The 24,858-nt window shown below is 29.8% G+C and overlaps 1 protein-coding gene across 8 annotated transcripts in view; it reads left to right on the top strand.

The window, feature by feature from the left end:
• Window positions 1-9,053: 9,053 nt before the first annotated feature.
• LOC134697119 (inositol polyphosphate-4-phosphatase type I A-like) overlaps window positions 9,054-24,858 on the top strand; it is a 60,496-nt gene continuing 44,691 nt past the window's right edge. For 7 of the 8 annotated variants that reach the window (XM_063559167.1, XM_063559170.1, XM_063559165.1 and 4 more), the window contains exons 1-9: window positions 9,054-9,177; window positions 11,504-11,664; window positions 13,591-13,655; window positions 16,702-16,783; window positions 16,913-17,122; window positions 18,249-18,293; window positions 18,988-19,109; window positions 19,798-19,914; window positions 20,679-20,758. In XM_063559167.1, the coding sequence (XP_063415237.1) occupies window positions 11,550-11,664; window positions 13,591-13,655; window positions 16,702-16,783; window positions 16,913-17,122; window positions 18,249-18,293; window positions 18,988-19,109; window positions 19,798-19,914; window positions 20,679-20,758 (836 nt within the window). In that variant the 5' untranslated portion in view covers window positions 9,054-9,177; window positions 11,504-11,549. Of the gene's footprint in view, window positions 9,178-11,503; window positions 11,665-13,590; window positions 13,656-16,701; window positions 16,784-16,912; window positions 17,172-18,248; window positions 18,294-18,987; window positions 19,110-19,797; window positions 19,915-20,678; window positions 20,759-24,858 lie in introns of those variants that run through there. The other variant, XM_063559168.1, reaches the window with a different exon arrangement.

Below are 24,858 nucleotides of genomic sequence, written 5' to 3'. Positions count from 1 at the left end.
GAAGAGCATTCAGGACCAAACATTCCAAAATATTGTGCCAAATATGGCTAAGGTAATCTATGCCTGGGATAAGAAAATCCTTAGTTTTTTTAAACGCCAGTAATGCTGATATTTTGTAGTATAATATATCACATAGCTTTCTAGAACCTGGAACAAATACTGTATAAACATGAACGAACAAGCAACCCCACAATATAATAGAAATTGAAAGTTATTAACAGATAAACATACGGACATCATATGTAAACAATTATATTAAAGTTATAGGTTAATCCCCTGGTCGTCCCTAATGTATAGGTCATTGGTTTGTCTCTTTGTCCCTTGTCATTGCCATCTTATCCTTCTAAAATTATTATTCTTAAAACAAAAGAATATGTCAATAAATGTAAAAATAACATATAAATGTCGCATATAGTTCTTTTGAGTCAGTGACGTATGCTATGTTTAATATTCTTTTAATAAATCACAAAGTTAATTCAGCAAACCAATTTAGATTCATGTCAGTTGTATATAAATCATTTATTTTGGTCTTTACGTTCATTACACTTATGGTATATTAATTGTTTTTGTAATTAACTATCGAATCTTATTACTGCGTAGTATCTTATCAAAGGACTTCCTTCCCTGACTTAAAATGGTACAGGAAAAATTCTATGGGTTTATTTAGTAAATGCTGATATAATGAAATAAAGAGTTAAAATCAAACTTTAAGTATAAAGAAAATCAATCCTTCAGAACGAGAAATAAGCAGCCTCGAAGTGATTATATAGCTGGCATTGACAGATATGGAATATTTACTTAAAGTAGAAAATAAAAAGGGCAAAATATTTAAATGTAGATTTTTTTCTTCTTAATATGCAATGTATAAGATATGAACATGTATAGTAGGTATAAAAGGGTAAAGGGCCTAGCTGAAGAAAAAATGGTGATTTTAATCTTTAAATCAAAATCAGTAGTAATAACTATCATAATTACTGATTTTATATCAATTATGATAAGAATCAATGAAAGCACACATGCTTATGATAGGAATTAAAAAAGTAAAACAAACGTAACAATAGTCATTTCAAATGAGATACATATGTCACATATACGTATAACACTCTCATGGAATGTGTATTGAAAAACAATATCAATGACGTTTATTTCCTTAAAAAAACACTTTTTTTTCATTTCTGAAGCTTTAATTGTATAATAAGCAAGTAATGCATTCGCCAACTATCGATGACGACCTGGAATTTTTCCAATTAACTCATTTCATATTTCCGAATGAATGATTTTTTTTCTAAGTAAATAAGTAAATAAATTAGGAGAAAACAACAAATTTTCTTCAAACCTTGAAACCTAGTCATCACTAGAAAACTAGTTTTTTGGGATATTATATAGACTGCACTTTAAAAACACAGCTTATCCACAAACCATGCCTCGTCAGGAAAGATATTTAATATTCGTAGATATTTTGTTTTGTTTACTAACTGGCTCCCATATATGATTCCATTACTCATATCATAGGGACACAAATTGGGAAACACACAAGTATACATGCAGCTGGAAAAATTTTAATTGAATTATAAGGAAGACAAAAAGTAGCGGTAGGGATAGTACAGAATGTATGTGACGGATTAAACTCTCAGAATTCCAAGGCATATAACTATGTACCGCACAACCCTATATTTTGACCTTTCCAAAAATAAAAGTGTATGATCTATGCACTCAATGATATATTTTTTACGGAACTTCATAGTAAAAGGGACACAGTTTTATCGTAAAAGGAGTTCCTATAGGAAAATGCAATTGTCTTTTTTCCAGATGTGCAACCCTAAATATTTATTGAGCATATTTCGCCTCGAGCTCTCTTCTATGACAATGTTGAGTTATAATGCGTAGTAGATGTAAACCTTTCATATTTAAGTGTCATCATACCACATTTTCCACTTTAACACTTTCAATTGATTGTTTGACATTTAAAATGACCTCTCATTTGCGTCTTTTTTTGTCTTATAATTGATAACTTATCACTGCTTTTGGGTGACAATATGAATCGCTGTGCTATCTTGTCTTATTCTGATTTAATTGCTAAAACTATAACATTTTGCGTATTAACGGAAACATTTCTATGTAAAATAGTAAACTACGATTCAAAGAATGATAACTCTATTGAGATTGAAATTAACATGCGCATTATTAACTAAAATATCAATCGTGCTATTTCAAATCTGGTTTTCTAGTTCACATGTATGTGGTGTGTCACATGAAATAAGATGAGATGAGCCTCTCGTTGTATATGATTAAAACATTATAGATAATTATGTTGCTAAACTAACCCCATTAGGTTATTACTTCTGCACGGTAGTATTCTCAGAGACTGAGAGTCCACAAACAACACAGAATTATAAGGAGAGAACAACCCAAACCACACCAAACCACGGGGTGATATAATGTGCCTTTGAATGATAAGCATGTACGGCTCTTCATGTTGCAGATTTTTGCAGCTCATCATATAAGTACAAATCCGTTGTTAAATATTGTGTATTGATTGAAGAAAATTTTACGGTAGTTTTGTTACGATAATTACACCCAGTTGGTTGCGGGGTTTGTGTTGCTTAGTCTTTAGTTTTCTATGTTGTGTATTCTGTACTATTATCTGTCAGTTTGTCTGTTATCTTTTTTTGGCGTTGTCAGATTATTTTCGATCTATGAGTCTGACTGTCCCTCAACTATCTTTCGCCCCTCTTTTACAATATATTCTTCATTTTCAGTGAAAAAGATATTTTTATCTGTAAACCAACTCTTGATGGCATTTATACAAAATTTCAGAAGGATACCCTTCAACTTGGAAATTTATTAGCCTTTAGTTTTCTAAGTTGTGTCATCTGTACTAAGCAACCTTATATCGTAAAAAACAAGATAGGAATAGCAAACTACTCTGACATATCGTCTCAACTCGAAGATATACACAAGCTATAATTCTTTTTAATGAACAGCCTGTCGACTTGTTTCTGAGGCTGCCTTAATACATGAGCATCTAATGAAGAATAAATAAAATGTAGCTATGTTCTTTTACTTCACGTTTCGATATATAGATACAGATGATATTATTTCAATAGATAGTAAAATTATGGTGACTATGTCTTTTCCGTTTGAATTTACCTCGAGATCGATATTTTTGCTACTAGTGTATGCCCACAGATACATATATCTTGACTTACATCTAGAAATTGACAAAGGAGGTTCGTTGAGAACAAAACTTTACGAGAAAAGGGTTTTTTTCCCTTTGTGTGTAGCACCATTCAAGAGGAACCTGCATATTGAGTTTAATTGATACGATATTCAAGAGCTTGCATTTTATTTTTCTTCATTTTTTTATTATTGTCAAGTTGTGTTTTCGACTTTGAATATCCTTTTATTATCTTCGCCTCTCTGTCACAATAATTGAAATTTAAAAATCATCTGGTGTTTTTATTTTGTAATGATTTGTTCTCAATCGACCCTCGAAGCCCATGTCTAAATGTTATTTAAGATTGAATAACTCATAAAAGATACCAGGATTAAAATGTTAAATCAGACGCGATATTTGTCTAATTCACTGATGCTCGCTTAAAACAGCCATCAGCACCCAACATTCAGAACGGTTTATCAAAATACTGCTAGAGTAATCTATTCCTTGAATAGAAAATATATAGAAGTCATTATATACATTTTTAGAATTATAGTTATCTGATTTTTGTGAAATCAGTCTTTTCGTTTGAATTCAAATGTGAGTGGTTGCTGTTTCCGAATTGTGAACTGCCCATTACGACTATTGACGACGTTTACAACTATTGATGAAGTTGAAAACATCCCTTCATAAATGTTACGCCATCACGAGTTGGTTGGCCGTTATGGAATAACCGTTTCACAAATGATATCGGATATGTTCCTTACGTCGTAACTACAATCCCAATTCAATGTATTTGAATAAAATATTGTTTCACCTAAACTACAAACCCTTCCCTTTACGAATTATACTATTTACCGAATTTGTTATCACATAAGCAACACGACGAGTGCCACATGTGGAGCAGGATCTGTTTACCATTCCGGAGCACCTGAGATCACCCCTTGTTTTTGGTGGGGTTCGTGTTGCTTATTCTTTAGTTTTCCATGTTGTGTCATGCGAACTGTTGTTTGTCTATTTGTCTTTTTTTCATTTTTAGCCATGGTGTTGTCGATTGTTGTTTGTTTTCGATTTATTAGTTTTACTATCCCTCTGGTGTCATTCGTCCTTTTTTTTACGTAAGAAGTACGACTATTTCAAATTTACAGTTAGACAAAAAATAATCTTGAGTATTATCAAAACTGCATGCGGAAAGTATGCGCATATTTTATGAAAAGAATGTTAATGTATTTTGGTAAATATTACATATTTCAACGGTAAAATTTATTATCATAAAACTCAATCGATTATAGCCAATCGAATTAAAATCGACCAGAAATAACAGAAATTCTTATATAAATAAAGTAGTGCATCTATAGAAGTATTTCTGGGGATTAATCAGGGAAATTTTGGAGTATCAAGGCTTATAAAAATGGAACCAAAAACCTTATAAAAAAGAATGTATTTTATATTGGATGAAAGTGGTGAAGAATATCAGAGTTTAAAATAATTATTACAAAATTGCCTACATATTATCTCAAGGCGCACTTGATTGTATTGTAATTGGATATTATTTTATCGTGGAATTCTTTCTATGATTTCTGTGTGTATAATTAACTTCTTTCATTTATTTACTATCAATTTCCTGTAAAAGTTTGTCAAATGATAAAGTACAAGTTGAATAATTAAATAGAGTACTTTTATAGGACATGACGACCTCTAATGCAAGCAAACCAATATCCGGGTAACGTCCAGTATTATGCAACCTAATTATTGAAACAAGTCGTTCGAATAATTATTGAACGGAACGTTCATTTATTGACGCTAATAACAGATGATGAATTTCCGTAATTAGTACAAAATGAAAGTGCAATGTAGAAAGCCAATATAACATAAGAGAATATGTGAGTAATTATTGGTCTCCATTTCAATATGAACTGATTGACGCCAAGAAACATGATAGCGTGATCCAAGATATTACTACAGTGTATACAACAAATATAGGAGAGGGAAATTGTTAGTAAAATTAATTTACTTCACATTACACAGAGTATACATTTTCAAATTACTTTTCCCAAACTTATTTAAATTATTTCCCATATGTATAAAGTATGATGGATGATCGTTTTTACAATGAACTGCAACAATAAAAGAATGTGGAAAATATCGTTTAAAACAAAGATTGGCGCGAATAAAAAAAAAAATATCGGAAAGAAATATGTAATACAGAACTAAATGTTCCTGATTTGTGTCTCTATTAAAAGCTGTCTCATCTCCTCATCGCAGATGCGTGTTTCCCCCCCAAAATTTTTTTTTAATCTTGCCTACAAAATGTGGTCTGAAAAAAGCTTCATGACTATTTTTAGTTGAATTAACCTATTAAGATACTGTTGGGTTTTTCTAAAGAATGATTCTTTCTTTTGATGTATATTCTACGTTTATACTTCTATATTTTCTTTAGAAAAAAGTTTTATATGAAGATATAAAGACCTCGTTAATAAGTATTCCGTATCAACTGTTCAAATGATACATAGTGGTTTATTTTACGTATAGATTGTAGGTACTAACTTTGTTTATCATTTTAATCATTGTTATAGTGTTATAGTGTTTTATTTGTTTTTTTTAATTATTACCTTTACTGTTCAGTCCATTTTTTGTAAAATCCTTTTATCGTGGACTTATGCCACCCACCAAAGCGAGATAGAGCTTCATTTATTCCGTCGTCGTCATCGTCGTCAGCCGTTTGTTGCGTCCACAAATATTCACTTTATGGTTAAATTTTAATAACTTTCTTAAACAATCCTGGATTTCTTCAAAACTTGGACATAAGCTTGTTTATGATCATAAGATAGAATCCAAAAGTAAAATTTGTAAAAAAAAATGTTAACCCGTTTTTTACTAATAAATGGATTTAGTTTTTCTGTCAGTAAACATTACATTCACTCTGTGATTAAAGTCTTGAAAGTTTAAATAACTTTCTTAAACTATCCTTAATTAATATCAAACTTGGACAGACTCTTGTTTATGATCAAAAGATGTATTTCCTTTTTTTCCATATACTACTTATAAATTTACTTACTTTTTCTTCGAGTTCATATTGCCTACAGTCTGCAGTTACTATATAAACCATCCTGAATGTTTACGAAACTTAGACAGAAGCTTCTAATATTCAAAATATAGTATCAAGAGGAAATTTGTTTTAATAATGCGTTCATCAATGTTTTTAAGCCTGTAGCCAACAGCAAAAGTAGGCGAGACACTAGGTTCTGCAGAACTCTGACGAATTTTTGTATTCTTGTCTTTCATTTTTTTGTATATGCTTTGTCTTCTAGTATGCCATTTTGTTTTTCGTTGTTGATTGTTTGTTGGCGTTTAAAGGGGTTAAGATTTAGATCATAACAGTTACAATGTTGACTGATGTACCCCTATTTTTGACATGTTTACCTATTACATGTATGTCTGTTTGTTCATACATTGTTGTTAAAAATGAGGAATTTTATGCGACTTTCATACAATTGAAAGGTTTAGTTAGCTATAAAAAAAAAAGGTATCATCCACCATTTACTGCATAAGGAAATATCTGAAGCAAGTCGGTAATATGTCAGTTGTTTCTCATTCGTTTGATGTATTTGAGCTTTTAAGTTTGCCATTTGATAAGGGACTTCGCGTTTAAACAATACGGTTATTTTTTGCCAATGATCCCAGAATATATTTGGGTGAGTTAACGGATCATAAATAAAGGCAACAGTAGTATACCCTGTTCAAAAGTCATCAATCGATTTAGAATAAACAATTACCGAGTTACAAACTAAAACCGAGGGAAACATACCTTTTATCAGCACACAGAATTAAGTAAAATGTGTAAATGAAATTGACAACATTATGGAATGTGGAAGGCACTCAAAAAGATTTTTGTTTATCATGAATGTACATTATTTTGATAATCATAGAGAAACAGATTCATACATAGTTACTCGTTGTTATCCAGATTTATCTCGATCAATAGTTAACTATCAATTGTAAAGTTCTCGATTGGATAAATCTGATGATCAACTGGTTTCAATGTAAGAATGTATATATGTACAAAGAGAATGGAAAGGGTTACATTGACACCGAGTTACAGAACTTATCATGTATATATATATAGATTCTTACATTGATACCAGTGGATTATCGAATTTATCCAATCAAGATAGTTAAATTATCAATTTTAAAGTCCGAGCCGCCTCGGCGAGGACTTTAAAATTGATAATTTAACTATCGAGATTGGATAAATCCGATAATCCACGAGAAACTATGTAAGAATCTGTTTCTCTAATGATTAAAAACACATTTTCTTTTTTTGTTAACCGAAAATCCCTTCGAGTGCCTTTCACATTGCACGAAGTTGTCAATTTCATTAACACCTGTTATCGTATTTTGATTCATTCAGTTAGCTAAAAAGGTCATGACCCTCAAAATCATCAAATGATCTTTTGAGATCACCAGCAACCACACGTTGATTAAATTTTTTTATACGATGGGTTCGGAAATGGATAAATTTCCATAGAGTTAGAGAAATATATATATAACTCTTGATAAAGACATTTAATTTGATATTAAATGAATATTTTATTTGCGAAAGCATAGATAATATGCTATGGCAATACATAAATAAGGATATACAATGTGACAATATTGTATTTCTCAAGGACGAATATTGTATTTCTCAAGGACGAATATTGTATTTCTCAAGGACGAATAACTAATATACGTCCTTGGTATTTCTATTTTTATTTAAATCCTGTTATAAATTATACTTTTTTTTCAAAATGATTTATCATCTTTCCCATAAACCAAATAAAAAGAGACTTGTTATCAAGTTTTGAAATATTAGTATTTCTAACAAATATTTTGATAAGAAAGGGATTTCTAAAATTGACCAGGGAGTCCAGACTCATTTTCACATATGTATGTGTTATTAACCGAAGCATTGTAGATTAAAAGAAAAGGCCGAGTTTGCATATTATTTTTCTAGTTTTATATGAAAGTAACGATCTTTTTAAATGTCATGCTGAAATGCTCAATTGTATGCCCAAACTGTCCATCGAGGAAGCTTCTTTTTGCCATAGACCACAACAGAATACCACAGAACACATAAAATTCACCACAGAACTTCGAAATATTGATACTTCAGACATTATTATCGTGGTATCGTTCATTTTTTTTTCCAATGATAATTTGACATTTATTATTAAACAATTTAACTTGTTTCTACTTAAGGTCCACTTACTACGCCCTAAACTGAATGGCAACAATTTGCGATTAAAACCATAAAATACCGTGAAGATTATTTGTACTTGTGACATTTATATTTTAAATAAATTTTCATCTTTTTGTAATTTTTTAATCATTTTAGAAAATGTTCAGTTGCAATCATTACATACATTTTTGTTAAATTTATTTTTCAATGAATAATTAAAATTTAAGTTGTCAACATGCAAATAATTAAATTTTATTAGAGTGATTTAAAAAGTGCGATGACTGTTTATGGATTCTTATGGTGTGTTGGTATCTTGTCCGAAAACCGATATATTTATTACCAAAAATACTCGATACGATAAACGAATCGAATGTTGTTAGTAATAAATATTTCGATTTTTTTGTTGTGGTCCTTATTCTTCTTCTCTGTATTAGCTTCCTTTAAATAGGAACACCTCCAATATATATATTATTAGAGTATTTGGGGTAAATTTTGAAAGATTTTTTTAGTTGTATGTAGATAACTATGTACAGCACACTATGTAGGAGGTTTTCTTTCATTTATAAGTTGTTTTTATATATATATATATACAGACTGTTTTATTTTGTCCTTCTTGGTGCGTTGTTGTTTAATGTGTGTTTTGGTTTATAAGTAATATCTTAAAAGATTCATGTCGGTGTTATTCTTCCGATAACATTGGGGAAAAAACTGCCAGCTGATTCAGACAAAATAAGGAAGATGAAAAGTGCCTTTCTTGAATTTTGACAATATTTAAGCTAATTGATTTAATCAAAAACAGGTGAATAAGTATAACTTTAAAGATAAGTTGATTCTGCAAAGGTTTATAAGATATCAGCCACTGTCTATTCCCAGGTCATACACTATCAGTCATCACACCTGTCACAAAATTAAATGTTGTGTTTAATCTGATGCACACATTCATGTAAATGGCAACATTTTTTCTCTGTAGCAGTACTTTCCTTAGTAGCATAAATGCCACCCCTTTGTTTTTTTAACTACAAAGATCAGTTAAGTTCACAGACTACTGTTAGATATCCTCAATTAGATATATAATGTCAACTTTGAACCACATCAACAAACAAGGTATCAGGTCTGTTCGCACCCAATACACGTTCATGTAAAGCAAAATTATATCCGGGGGAAATTTGATCCGGAGGAAAAAATGTCACAGTAGTTGTTGTTATTTTTTTATCCGGAGGAAAATATTTCCCTGGGATATGTTTTCCTTTGCCGTGAAATTCTATCAGCGTAATTAATTTGATGAATAGTTATTAGAAAAAACTTATCCTTTAAAAATACTATGAAATAATAATAGTGTATTTGATTTAAAGCAAAATAGTAAACAAAATATATCATAATGAGAAATAATTTCACAAATTATCATTGAAAAAAATTCTTGAAATATTCAAGTCATTATCATCCTTTTAAAAGAAAATTATAATGAAACATAAGGAAGAAAACCAGAAGTAATTTCAAAGATCGAAATTGTGAAAATAATATCATGATTAAATAAGGTTAGTGAAATACAAGTGAAAGTGAGTTGTTTTCAGATCTCAGTACAAATATAAATTTAAAAGTAAGGTAGAAATATAGGTGCATTACTACTGTTAACAGTAATAGAAGAATTTGATTATGATGATATTTTAACTATATGAATAGTTTTATCTTGGGACAGAGATGTAGATATATAGTTGTTGATTATATGGAAATCAGATAAATCATAGCATAACAATATATTGGAACAAAAATATGTTTAGCAGCTGAATAGTATTTACCTGTGAAATGTTATATGTCTTATTAAATCAAGTTGTAAGTCATCTTTTTATATAAATGAGTATACTATAAAAAAATAATATTCAAGGAAAAATTTCACTATGAAATAGTTAAAAAAATATATTATAATATTAATATAATCTTTAAAATGTAAATTCCTCATAATTACCTCCCTTTGATAAATTATGCAAATTTGTTCTACCTTTGTGAAACATTTTATAATTATAGTCAGGTATATATTGATTGTGAGTGACTTACATATTAGTTAATGGGACTCTATTTCACACGGTTCTGTGAAATATAGTACGGCAATATATACTGGTACATATTGTCCGCATAACACAGATAGATTTTCACTCCTCTGGAAAAAATAAACCTGTGAAATACCATGCCTGGAAAAAATTGACCGGGACAAATTATCCTCAGGATAAAATATCACAGAGGAAGAAATAAACCGTTACATTCACACCCAAGGTCTGTTCGCACTCTACACGTTCGCGCCCAATTTTAGTTCAAATTCCAGTTGAAAAATTGGAAAATCGTGATTGTTGTTTTAAACTGAATGTATTTAGCTTGGTATGAGTAAAACATTGAAGATTTTAAATGAAAACACAAAAGATAACTGTTTTTAACAGCTTGGTCCCTTTGATCTGAAACAATGAAACAATAAAATATAGCAATACACTATTATAACCAAAACATGGTAAAATTTATTCAACACAAAAAAAAAGACGTAGTCAGAATCACACTTTATTTTGAAACAAGTCAATGATTGAAACAAAGTTATAGCAATACACTAACTAAAACATGATTAAGAGTTATTCAACATAAAATAAAACGTTGACACAATCTCACTTTATTTAGAAAAGATTGTTATTTTTTTTAACAATACACTATCCAACACTTAAATAAGATTTATTCAACACAAAAAAAATGCTGTCTAACTTTATAATGAGACAATGACAACACATATACTTATAGAAATACACTTGCCAAAACTTGATTTCAAAGTTATTAAACACAAAACCAATAAAAATTGGGCGCGAACATGAAGGGTCTGAACGGACTTTGGGTGCGAACATGTAGGGTGTGAAAGTGAAGGGGGGCGAACATGAGTGGGTGCGAACGTGAATGGGCGCGAAGGGACCTGGATTCAACAAACAACAACTACTAAACATCAGACTGTATACCTAAAGTAGAGACCATATATCCACAAGGATGGGAGGATTCACAAAAACCTCATTTATATATAGATTCAATATGATAAGGGTAATTAAACTAATATTTGTATCATGTTTCTTTTGTTTACCTTATTTGTTTGGTTTTTTTAGATCAGGATTCCTCTTATAGACATTCGATTATGTCCCCTAGATCACCATGAGGTTCAACAGTAAAGAATTAACACATATTGTAGAGCAGGGTGTTGTAGACAAAGAAGGAATACTGTCCATGAAATATAAACCAGAGGGAAGAATATTCAAGAAAGAAGAAAGTAAGAATGATTAGTTAGATTAGAATACCAACTTGTCTACCTGTATCAATCATGCATTTATTTTTTTGTGTATCAACAAAATCTGGAAAATTACATCATGTACATGTTATCTCCAAGCTGTTTCTGATTATAAACAATCTTATATAGGGTAATTTGTTCATATACTGAATGATTCAGTTGATAGCTCTAATACATTGTAGAAGACATGTTTTCAAAGAAATAACACAATTTATGTATCTAAAATTTATAGCTGTCAGAGGATTTTTGTGACAAAAAAGTTATTCAAATGTTATAAAACAAATATTAAAATCATAAGATCAGTATTTCTCTATACATGCTATATATGTTACAGTGAATTTGTATAATCAGGGATTATGTAAAATCCCTGATTTTTCAGGGAATATGTAGAATCACTAAAATCATTAGTTATTTTATATAATCCCTGAAAATGACCAGTGATTTTACATAATCACTGAATATTTTAATAATTATTCTACAAATTCCCTATAAGATTTCAGGGATTATGAATAATTTAATGATTCTTTGTTTAATAAACAAAATAAACATAGACAAAATATAATTTTAAGTTTCTTTCATTTTCCTTGCCATGCTTGCCAGATGAAATAATTTAGCTTTTAAACACAGAGGATGATCTAAAAGATATAACCAACACAAGGTTTCGAGATATAGTTAGACTTCAAAATTAAGAATATTAACCTTCCCTTTATAACGATAGCTGTACATGTATTGTATGTTTATTAAAAGCCAGCATCAAATGGATATTCATGCTCTATTTGTAAATCCACAAGCATGTTATTTGTGATACATGTAAAGCAAATGGTGAAGTAGATTATGGAACAACTGTTTTGTGTGTTGTTTTTTTTTGTTCAAAGAACAATTTGCAAGAAATTCAAACTGTGAGAACTCATGCATCTAAATGTAAAGAAAAACAGGCAGAACTTGGGATTGACAAATATAACAAACTTTAAGAGGAAGCTTGCATATTCTCATAGCAATTTGACAGGATAAAAAAGAAAAGGGAAACCCCAAAAACATAATGGCAATTCTTTAAAAAAAGGTATAAAAAAGGATATTGTCTGACCACAAAACAATGGTATCTTTATCTTTCTTGCTTGAACCAGTTCAAGCTTGCAAATTCCCATTTATTTTTTTTTTATTTTTTTTTGTGGGAATACCTTCGTATGTTTTTACTGAACTTTTTATTTCTCTTCGGCGTGTTGTTAAAATCTGATTCAATATGTGCAGGAAAAGGATTTTTAAAATGTGGATATTGTTGTAAAAACAGATGTGAAGCATATTATCTTAATATATTGTGTTTAACATTTCAATATAGTCATGATAGTGTGCCTAACTTTTAAAAAAAATGGGTTTATCATTTTGATATATTGTTACAATTTTTGTTACTTTATTATGATGTTTTTATGTGATTTTATAGAATAAATTATTTTATTTTTATTAACCTTCTTTATAAATACAACTTTTTCTTCATTTCAGTTATTAAGTAGAATCCCTGATGTTTTTTCTAGTGATTATACATAATCTCTGAAAATGTCAGGGATTCTACGTCTACATAATCACTAAACTAGCCAGTGATTCTACATAATCCCTGAAAATTTCAGGGATTGTACATAATCACTGATTATACAAATTCACTGTAACATATATACTCTTTCAAACATATTCCATAAAAATATTTATTATTTTTTCCTATAGTTGTTATTCTTTAAAAAAAAATTGAACAGTATTCATTGTATGCAAAGGCCTTCAATAGTATGTTTTTTTTCTTTCAAATTCTTACTCGTGAACGTAACATGTGTAAATGAGATGATAACAAAAACAACAATATATTTTTTTTTATACTGAATATGTACAGGTATAAATAATAAGCTATTTTTATATTCTCAGCATACATAACTAGACACTGTAAACTGAAAGGAAATCTGTTGTTTTATTACAAGAACAAGGAATCAGTAAGTCTTAATGTTTTTTGTTTTCATTAACATACCCAAGTGTAAATTTTAGTAGGAGGTTATCATTGTTAGTCATTGTATGTTTTAATAACTTTTGTAGTGTTTTAACAGAAGTCACATGTATGCTTATTCCATTCAATAGTAGTCTGCTAGTAGTCATCAGACTCGGACTTCTCTTGAACTGAATTTTAATGTGCGTATTGTTATGCTTTTACTTTTCTACACTGGTTAGAGGTATAGGGGGAGGGTTGAGATCTCACAAACATGTTTAACCCCGCCGCATTTTTGCGCCTGTCCCAAGTCAGGAGCCTCTGGCCTTTGTTAGTCTTGTATTATTTAAATTTTAGTTTCTTGTGTACAATTTGGAAATTAGTATGGCGTTCATTATCACTGAACTAGTATATATTTGTTAAGGGGCCAGCTGAAGGACGCCTCCGGGTGCGGGAATTTCTCGCTACATTGAAGACCTGTTGGTGACCTTCTGCTGTTGTGGTTTTTTTTTTATTTTGGTCGGGTTGTTGTCTCTTTGACACATTCCCCATTTCCATTCTCAATTTTATTATTCCATTCAAGTATATATATATAAGAGAGGTAGGATGGGATTTTTCTTTCGATATTTATTGGAATGTAGTTTCTAAGAATAGTTTAACGACATATCAGAAGAAACATTCTTTAGATTTATAGTGTATTATTGTGACATTAGCATAATATGTAGTTTAAAGCATGTATCTCGTTGTATAAGCATCTACCTTAACCATAATATGATAGTTATGTAACATTGAGAATGGTAATGGAGACAACAGATACAATAACCAAACCAAATAGCAGATAACATCCGAAATAAAATAATGTCCAAATAAAAAAAAAATGGTTTTGATGTACATGTATAATTTTGTTATTCGAAAATATATAAAAACACTGGATATTCCAGCTGCCTTTCCACAAAATAAAAGTTGGTTTGATCTCTGTCCAGGTCACATCAAAATCTTCTAAATTGGTGTTTGTTTCTTCTTATTCTCTGCTAAGCATTCTGCAATGAATTAAGATTAAAGATCAAAAGATGAGCTCTTTAAAAGTTTAGGCTTCATTGTGGTATTGTGATTCTGCCTGTTACAGCTTTAAGAATCTAGTTCAGCATGTTTTAATCTAGACCAAAGCACATTTTATATCAATACATGTCATTATCTAGGAAATGTTTTCAATATTTACCATTTGGTTTTAAGCAGTCCATCAATCAACAACTTGAAACTTTATGTAAGAACAAAATATATATGCCAAAATAATTGTGAAATTTCAATTTCTTACTTCAATAGTTTTAATGTATTTTCAACCATTTTGTATTGTCAAAAAATAAAGCAAAATAATCTTTTTAAACAGAACCATATATCAGTTCATGATTTATTTTAACTGAAATTTTATTTTGATTAACTGGGATACTATTAGGTACAAGACATATTACAACATCTACTTTCTTGTCAGTGATTCTTCTGACATTTTTTACATGAACAAAAGTGGTATTTTCTTCCTCAAAGTAGATGTCAATTTTACAGATAAAATTGAATACTTTGTTTTCATTTGATTTCAACAATTTCAGAAAAGCAATCAGAAAAACAATCGAAAGTCCAACCCAGTGCCACATGTGGTAATTTTGTTGTTTGATGCTTTTAATTGCTTCATTGATTTAGTTTAGTTATATTAACACTTAAAAATTTTACTGGACCAGAAGTTGTTTTGTTAAGTAAATTATCCACATTAGACTATGACTACTGTAATTTGATAACTAGCTGAGAAACAGGATAGAAACATCTCATTCTTCTTCCTAGCTGTAATATTTTCAATGGTTCAAATATTCAACTTTGAATGTAGAAATTTCTTGTACAACTTCTTTTATATATCTCTGTGTAATTTAATCTGATAACAAATAGAAAAAAATAATTTTCAGTGTAAAAGTATGAGGAATTGTTTTGAATAATGAGCTGTAAAAGTTGTGAACATTCTTAAGCACTTATTTGTAGTGCTAATTCTTTACATACTTCGTTGCTTGCTGCTTTATTTTATTTTAATCTCTTTTTCTTGACCAGTATCTCTATACATGAAATGGGAAGAAGATCCTTAAATAAAATCAAAAGTCATAAATTCAAGAAAGCAAACACATTGCCATTGACCAAAAAAATGATTGTTTAATAATTGTATTAGAGTTGGGCCTAAAAAAGAAAATTGAATTGGTCAAAATAAAATAAAAAACATGGAATCATTGGAAACAGAATTTCATACACAACTATTTTTAAAAACAGGTTACCAAAGATCAACATGTTCAGCATACCAATTCTGATAAATTAATTACCTGCTTTCACATACTTGTCTTTTGCATCTGCCTTTCTAAACATACTTTGTAGCAATAATCTGGTGTGAAGTTCCTCATTACCATTATTTAATATCAGTATAATAATTTGGCTAGGTTTTAATTCGGGTTAGTTATTCACAGCAATTATATTTGAGCACTAATACTTAAAACAAAGCATTCTGTTGAGTTTATGAACTATACATATATTTCATTGTACAGTTTGGACTTTGAGTCTACATAATTTCATATATATTACATTGAATATTACATATACATTGTTTGCTACAATACTGATTTCAGCTTTAGAAATACCCTCAACCAATAAAGGACTATAAATCTTATCCTTTCACACATATAACTAAAGATTGACCAATCACAGACCGAGGGAAAAATCGGGTGCTCAAGAAGAGTCATCTGTTATTGTCATGTTTTTAAGACAAATAAAAATCATGAGATACATATATGTATATGTCTCATTTGGTATATCTATAAAGGGAGGACAATGTATAAGATTCATTCAGGTGTTTCTAATACAATGTATATATTTTTTGAAGAAGTTCTAAAAATTATTTCCAATGGACTATATTACTGTAATGAACTACAGTTCAAACAATACACAAATAGTGGTCCGATTTGAGCTTAAAAATATTTTCGAATAAGTTTTTTTCTTAAAAGTAAAAAATATGTTGTTATATTTTCCAGAGAACAGAACCATTAGGAGTTTTGGTATTAGAGAGGTGTACAATAGAACTAGACGATGAAATAGATAATGCATTTATTATAGGTAAATAGTATAATAATATATTTAGTTTTTTTATGCACATTTTAAATATTTATAACAATTACAAGTTTCAGTACTTTTTTTCTGAATTTGTTTAGTTTCTGTATTAATGAGAGAAATCCTATTTTGTAGTTTTTGAAGGAGATGAACCTACCTATCATTTTGCCACAAGAACAGAAACAGAACGAGATGAATGGATCCAGGCACTTCACCTCTCTAGCTATGAGTGTCTTAAGATGCAGCTACAGAGTCTACGAGAACAGATCCAGGCCAAGACAGGACGGGACCCAGTCTCACAACCTCCTCCTACAGAGACGGGAATGGCCTTCGAAACCCAGTCTGGTGCGAATATACAGGATACTATTGTCTCTAATTAATACTGATTCTATTGGTAATCTTTTGTCATGACAGGTGTAGGATTGGGGTCAAAGGTCATGCTCTTTATTATCTATTTTGTTAATGCTTGCTTTTTCTTGGGTTGGTGATTATTTTTCATGATTCTGTTTGTTTAGCTGAGTGATGACAAAGTTAAAGTAGAAATATGATGAACCTGTCTTGGCATCTTTTTCACATTTTTTCAGACAAGATCTTTTAAATGATTAATTAATTGAACTTGATTGATTATGCACAGAAGGGTTAATAGTTCAAGGTTCAAGATAGCTATTGCAAACTGAATTTTTGTTGCAAAATAATTTGATTTTAGGTGCAACTTTTACCAAAAATTAAAGAGACGGCCAATATCGATTTTGATGGTTAATATGCCAAAGGTCAAGGTCACAGCAGCAATATATTGATATGTTGAAATTTGTCAATTTTATGCTATTCATCATGTATTGTCAATTTATATTGTTCATTGTAACAAACACATAAGTTTGTTTTTTCTTATATCTTCAAATAGATGAAGATAACAACCTATCTTATGCACCCATGGCACCTCTGATATTTTATTATTTGTATTCATAACCCTTTTTTGTATAAATTATGTCTCCTTATTTTCCCCAAAGAAATGTTTATTTATCTTTTTTTTGTAAAAACTACTGAAAAATAATGTTAATGAATGTATAATGATAATTGGATAACCTTTATAGAAAAATGTGATTCTAATGGTTTAATACTGTAGTTCTCTGAACATTTAAGGTTTTTCTAGGTATTATTTCTCTGTTTTGATATCTCACTGTTTATCCCCTTTTCATTTGCACTTTTTTTTAAGTTCAATTTAACAGTTTCACCTTAAATACTAACTGTTAAATTAGGTGTAAATTTGCACCTGTAAAGAGCAATACATTCTATCCTTTATGACATTAATGTTTGTTAGAATTATAAAATTATAATTAAAACTGCCTAGAAGTTTTCTCACCTGCTCCTTGTGCTTATGCTACCTCCTTTATTCAAGAGCTAATGTAAGTCATGATAAGATGCATGTAACACAATATGGAACAGTTAAAAGATTTTTGTTCTTGTTTCCTAGGAAATGCTAACACTAATGATGAGCCAGCTATGGAGATATGTCTATGTAAGTATACAAACATTTTACCAATATTAAAATTTGTTAATGACAGAATTAAGAAAATTGAGGGGAAAAAGACTTTTAAAAATTTTACTTTTAAAGCAGATGTTATTTGTAAATTGCATTTTATGGCAGTTGTTGTGGCCCTCTTCTTATGCTTCTGTTCTAAAAGTAGTTTCTTGATTTGAATTGAAATTCTCTGTTAAAGGAGTATGTGCTGTAAAGGCCTTTTTGAAAAAATATAAATGTACATTATGCCAAGATGAAAAGTTTTTTAGTAGATGCGTTAATATAAAAGACAGTAAAATAGAACTACTTTTGGTGGAGTTCTTGTATGAGGCATTGACATTAACCCCTCTTGTCAACCATGATAAGAATTACATAGTACCAGGCCAAAAGTTTAAAAAAAAATGCCACATAGTTCTTTGAAAGTTGAAAATGTAAAATAGCTAAGAATGACATAGAATATTTTTAAAACACACCAAACTTTACATTTTGCACAAATGTAGTGTTTTTGCAATAATGTTTAAAATAATTTAGCTACCATTTGAAAGTAAAGTCAATTGGTCCATGAATATGAACACATACAAATGTACTACTAGAAATTTAATGTCCGATAGTTTTGGTCAGATCATGTTTCATAATGTGGAATAACTCAAGCATCTATTCACTAAGATTATTTACTCTTCTATTTTGATAGCTTGTGAAGATTTACCTAATGACAGTTCAGCGAACCCTCCTAATCCATTTATTGTAATCTATACTATTAATCCACCACAACAACAGACATGGGTCCAACACAGTCATACTGAAGTAGTTGAGGTAGGTCTACACCATAAAACTTCAGCAACATACTTTTCACCATTCACAGCAACTGAAACGAATTTGACATACTGGTGTTGTTATTTAACTCATTATAGCAACAGACAAGATACAAGGCTTTTTATGCCCCATTTATGGGCATAATGTTTTCTGGTCTGTGCCTCCGTCAGTTTGTCCATTCTTCTATCTGTCTCGTTTCAGGTTAAAGTTTTGGCTAAAATGTTTGGTAGAGGTATTTTACAGAAGTTGAAGTCTGAACAACTTGAAACTTAGTAAACATGTTCCCTATGATACGATCTTTCTAATTTTAATGACAAATTAGAGATTTTATCCCATTTTCACGGTCCGCTGAACATAAAAAATAATAGTGCGGATGGGGCATCCGTGTATTTGGGACACATTCTTGTCTATGAATGTTTGTTGGTATTTAAGCCCACATTTGCTCATTTAAAACCATAGAAAATTATTAAAATACTCTAAAAAAACGTACAATAGTCTTTGAGAATTTGTCAAGTATGTGATTATTTCAGAAAATTGTAAAAATGTTATTAAGCAAGGCATTAAACAATATTAGCTTTTTCCATTATAAAAACAGTTAGAAATATATGAAATTGAACCTCATACTTTGAAATCCAAGAATTTCTATATTTAACATATTTTTAAAACTGTTGAATATTTTGATTTTTAGAAAACCAATTCTCCTCAGTTTTTGAAGACAATAGGTTTTGGTGATTCAAGTGGTATTGACACGAACACCAGGATAAAGTTAACAGTCTACCATGTCAAGGAGAGGATGACTGGAACAGTTAGTACTTACACAATTATACCAAGCTTTCTAATTGAATGGGACTATAGAATATCAGAACTGTAGTTGAAGAGGTGCCACCGTCAATTGGCGATTTGATGGTTGCAAACATGTAGCAGAGTCAGTAAAGCTTAAATTTGTGACCATCAACTCAAAATTAACGGTAGAAAGACTTTAACTACCTCACTGTTATTTGGATTCAAATTCATTTCAAAAACAAATAATATGTTGAAGCTTGAAAAAAATGTATAAATTTGAAATAAAATGAAATGCCATTAAACTTCATGAATCATTTTGGTGCAAAAACATGGCTGAACGTGATGTCATACAAATGGAAACTTTATATCTACGATTCAAATTGGATCAAATCACATCAAAATGGCGACCTCTTCTTAGTAACAACATGTCAACTGAGGATTTGATGGTAACTTTTACCCCATGAAAAAAATTGTTACATAAAAATTGCATTAGAATATATAATTTATAGGCTACATCCATTGGGAAATGTTTGGAGAATATAATGCTATGAATAATTTGACAACTTTGAGAACTTGCTGAAATAGTAGTAACAATAAAGCACTTTAAAAGTATTCATATGACCTATGTTGTTAGCAAGGATTTGATTAATTATTTTTTTTATTATTACATGGAGTTCCTTATTAAAAATGGTATAATCTTATACTATGATAATAAACAACCATTGTTGCTCATAGTGTTAGAAAGACTAAACAGTGAGAATTATTGTTTGACTTTGATTTTGACAGATGTCCCAAATGGGTCAGGTGATATTTACTGTACAGGACGTCCTAACATCTCATCAGATGGAGCTAGCATTACCATTACAGTAAGTCATGTTTAACAAACTAAATTCCTGATAAAAACTTGATCAACAGCATCAGAGTCTCATCCACCAACATTTCTGGCTTGTGTTTGTGGTGGTATGTAAAAATCACTTTCTTTGAAGCTAATAATCAGTATAATGCATTACTTCTTATTTTATTTTATTTTTTATTCCCTGTTTAGCTTTTTGTGATAATTTTTAATAGTATGCTACTTGCTTGAGTTAGCAGTTTATATTCGCACATGAATGTTAACATGAAAGACATAATACTGTAGATTCATTTATTTTAATGGGTACCAATTTTCTTGGATCAGGGAAAACTTAAATGTTTCGTGGATATTTAATTTTGTCCTTTCATCGAAGTCTGCTTTCAAACCTATGCAAATTTAGTTATTCAGTGAACACTTCAGGTGGTACCTAACACTACAGGGAGATAACTCTGTAAAATCAGCAAAACGTTTTAATTACATTGTTTTTTTAAGGTAATATTAAGCTTCTCACTGAGTTTTAGTGTTTGTCAATCTGCTATAAAACCAGTGAAATTTTTCTGATTTAACAGTTGGTTCAAATTTTTTGAAATTTTTATATCTTTGTCAAAGGGTCAAAGTTCATACTATGTCAAAATTTAAAGAAAATTAAACGAGATAAATTAATTTTAGTTCAGGTGTTGAGTACCACCTTAACTTTGTGGTTCACTTTTATAAAAATATAAAATGTTCATCTTACTAGAGTTACTTTAGTTGCTTCCCTTTGCCCAGTGATGTTCAAAATATTTCAAAATACTTGTTAAGGGTTGAACTTGATTTTGGTATAATGGTTCTAGAGATTAGAAGTTTAAAAAAGAAACAAAACACAATTTGCTTAGTTGACAGATTTTTTCTTGAAGTGAAAACTTAAAAGTTCTTTCCTGAACAAAGGTTTTTTTTTCAATGACAGGTAATTTATTTTTCCTGGCCATTTCAAATTAGTCTAGATAATGATGTAAGCATGTAAAGGCAAATTAAATAAATATTTATGAACATAGAATACTTTGCCAATATCTATTTAGAATGAATGGATAAATTATGGACATCATATGATGTAAACTTAAAGCTTACATGAACTTACTCCTTCTATACTGATCATGAGGTTACTGATAGGGTTGAAGCAGAACTTAGATTTCAGATTATCCATTAATGCAAAAAAACAAAAATATTGCTATTTTGAATAAACTATTAAATAAATGTCTAAGGAAGTCATAGGAGAGGAGAAGGAAGTCTATAAGTCTATAATGGTATTATAATCTGTGATACTCATGAAGTAAGAACAAACATTGTCAGTTCAAAATGTTACAGTAACATAATAATGTGTTGCATAAAAAGTTTGTAAAATATTACTTCATCAATACTGAAACCAAAGTTCTTTTATCATGTTTATTCATACTTTAAAAAAAAATTGAGCGTGGCTCAGCTTCAAAAAGATAATGCTATATAGTACAATAAACTCATCGTAGATCCCAAGATTAAAATTTGTTGCACCTGATATGCATTTCATCTATAAATATTTTATTAGTGATACTCAAATAGAAAAAAAGCTAAAAAGGCCAAATAAAGGGCAAAGTAAAAGAGAATTGAGGAACCAAAATTCGTAAAGGTTTTGTGAAATACAGGTAAGGTAATCTATTCTAAGTATTTCTAAAATTCAGATCTTTGTAAACAGTAAAATCAATGATAATATTCATATCAGCACAGAAGTGCTGACTAGTTGGCCATTACTTTTATAAAGGAATAATTTTGTCTGAAGAAAGGTCTTATGACAAATATAAGTTACAAAAGTTATACATTTCTTTAGATAACTAAATGATAAGTATCCTTTTTCACTTTTTTATACAATTAACAAGTAAAGAATAGGGAAACCTAAAGATCTCTTGTAATTTGCGAATATTTTATTTTCAATCTTTCAATATTTCTATTGTTATAAAGGATGTATTAGAGGTAATTATATTGGCATTTGAACTTATGAAATAAAAAGATTTTTATAATTTTAAATGATTTTTGTTTTTAAATGCAACAAGACATTTGTTAAAAATTTAAAAAAGCTACATTTATATGACTCATACAATTGTTACCATTTTGTGATAACACAGACTGACTCCTGACACTTAGTTATATCTTAAGAGGTAATGACGCAGAACTTAATCTAACTACTGAATATTATGTATTAGATTTTTAGCTCACCTGGCCTAAAAGGCCAAGTGAGCTTTTCTCATTACTTGGTGTCCGGTGCCGTTAACTTTTACAAAAATCTTCTCCTGAAACTACTGGGCCAAATTTAACCAAACTTGGCCACACTCATCATTGGGGTATCTAGTTTGAAAAATGTGTCCGGTGATCCCGTCAACTATCCAAGATGGCGACCATGGCTAAAAATAGAACATAGGGGTAAAATGCAGTTTTTGGTTTATAACTCAAAAACCAAAGCATTTAGAGCAAATCTGACATGGGTTTAATTGTTTATCAGGTGAAGATCTTTCTGCCCTGGAATTTTCAGATAAATCGGACAATCTGTTGTTGGGTTGCTGGCCCTGAATTAGTAATTTTAAGGAAATTTTGCTCTTTTTGGTTATTATCTTGAATATTATTATAGATAGAGATAAACTATAAACAGCAATAATGTTCAGCAAAGTAAGATTTACAAATAAGTCAACATGACTGAAATGGTCAGTTGACCGATTTAGGAGTTATTGCCCTTTATAGTCAATTTTTAACTATTTTTTCGTAAATCTTGTCAAATGAGCCTTAATTCTTTAAAAAAAAATATGGCAACACCATTATAAGTTCTGCAATTAATTAGTAAGTAAATTTTATTTAGAGCCCAAACATATGTACAATCAACAATGAAAATAAGTTGAAGAAATCACTTTTCTAGTGATTAAGATTATAGTCAATGTTTTGGCTGCTGTGCCCCTGATTTTTGGTGTGTCTGTTTTGTTCACTCATCGTTGTCAATATAATGGAATTGTATATGACATATATTGACTATCATGCATGTGATAAGTTTAGCTAGCTATGAAACCAGGTTGCATCCACTATTTTCTACATAAGAAGAACATGACAGTTGGTATCTATTTGTTTGATGTGTTTAAACTTTTGATTTTGCCATTTGCTTAGGGATTTTCTGTTTAGAAAAGTTATTATTTGGGTGTAAAATTTTCATTTAACAAAAATTCAGTGGAATGATTTTATCTGCTTTGGGGCCAGCATCAAACCTAAACACAGAGCGTTTTCTGGCTTCTTGTCCCTCTGAATGTACTAGAACTTCTTCACCTTTTTAATTTTAACCACCATTGGAATACTAACACCACTCTTGAAATTTGGTTAATAATTCTTAACTTTTAAAAACAACAATTAGGTTTTATTCTGATTGTCTTCAAAATCTATGTACACAAGTATCAAAAGTTGCAAAAGGTATAAAATTCATATTTTTTTTTATCATTTCAAATTATTTTGTTAATTCAACCCTTGAATGGGCTTCTATGTGAACCTTGGAGTTTTTATCAATGTTTTCCTGGCAATGAAATATATAATGAAACATGTACTTATACTGCTAAGACTATAAAACAGGGTATAAAACAGTAGGTACTGATTATGCTATAACATTACTGTTATTTACCTTATAACAATGACATATATAATGAATCATGTACTAGGTAATACTGCTAAGACTCACCCTCGATGAAACAGGGAATTAATTTAAAACAGTAGATACTGATTATTAAGATACTACATAATATTACCCTTAAACCATACTTACTGATTTACCTTATGATTTTGTAATGCGTATAGATAGATCAAGGATCATAAACAAAGTGATCATTTCCTGATGATTTTGTTGATGATTCAGGATATAAATTATTTATCATGAACTTCTGTCACACAAAATGTACAAAAAGGTAAATATTTTGTTATTATAACACTTCATACAAATGTTAAATTTGTACATAACAATATTTCATGTTTTATTTTTCTATGTTATTTATTAGTACTGTTTATTTTTTAAAGCATGAAGAGTGATGCGTTTTATTTTATTTTTTATTATAAAACAGTTTGATTTCAAGTTTTCAT

This window comes from Mytilus trossulus, chromosome 14 (genome assembly GCF_036588685.1).
Source record: "Mytilus trossulus isolate FHL-02 chromosome 14, PNRI_Mtr1.1.1.hap1, whole genome shotgun sequence".
Classification (NCBI taxonomy): Eukaryota; Metazoa; Mollusca; class Bivalvia; order Mytilida; family Mytilidae; genus Mytilus; species Mytilus trossulus.
Note: the sequence above shows the minus strand (reverse complement) of the source record. Positions and strands in the feature narration are given on the sequence as shown.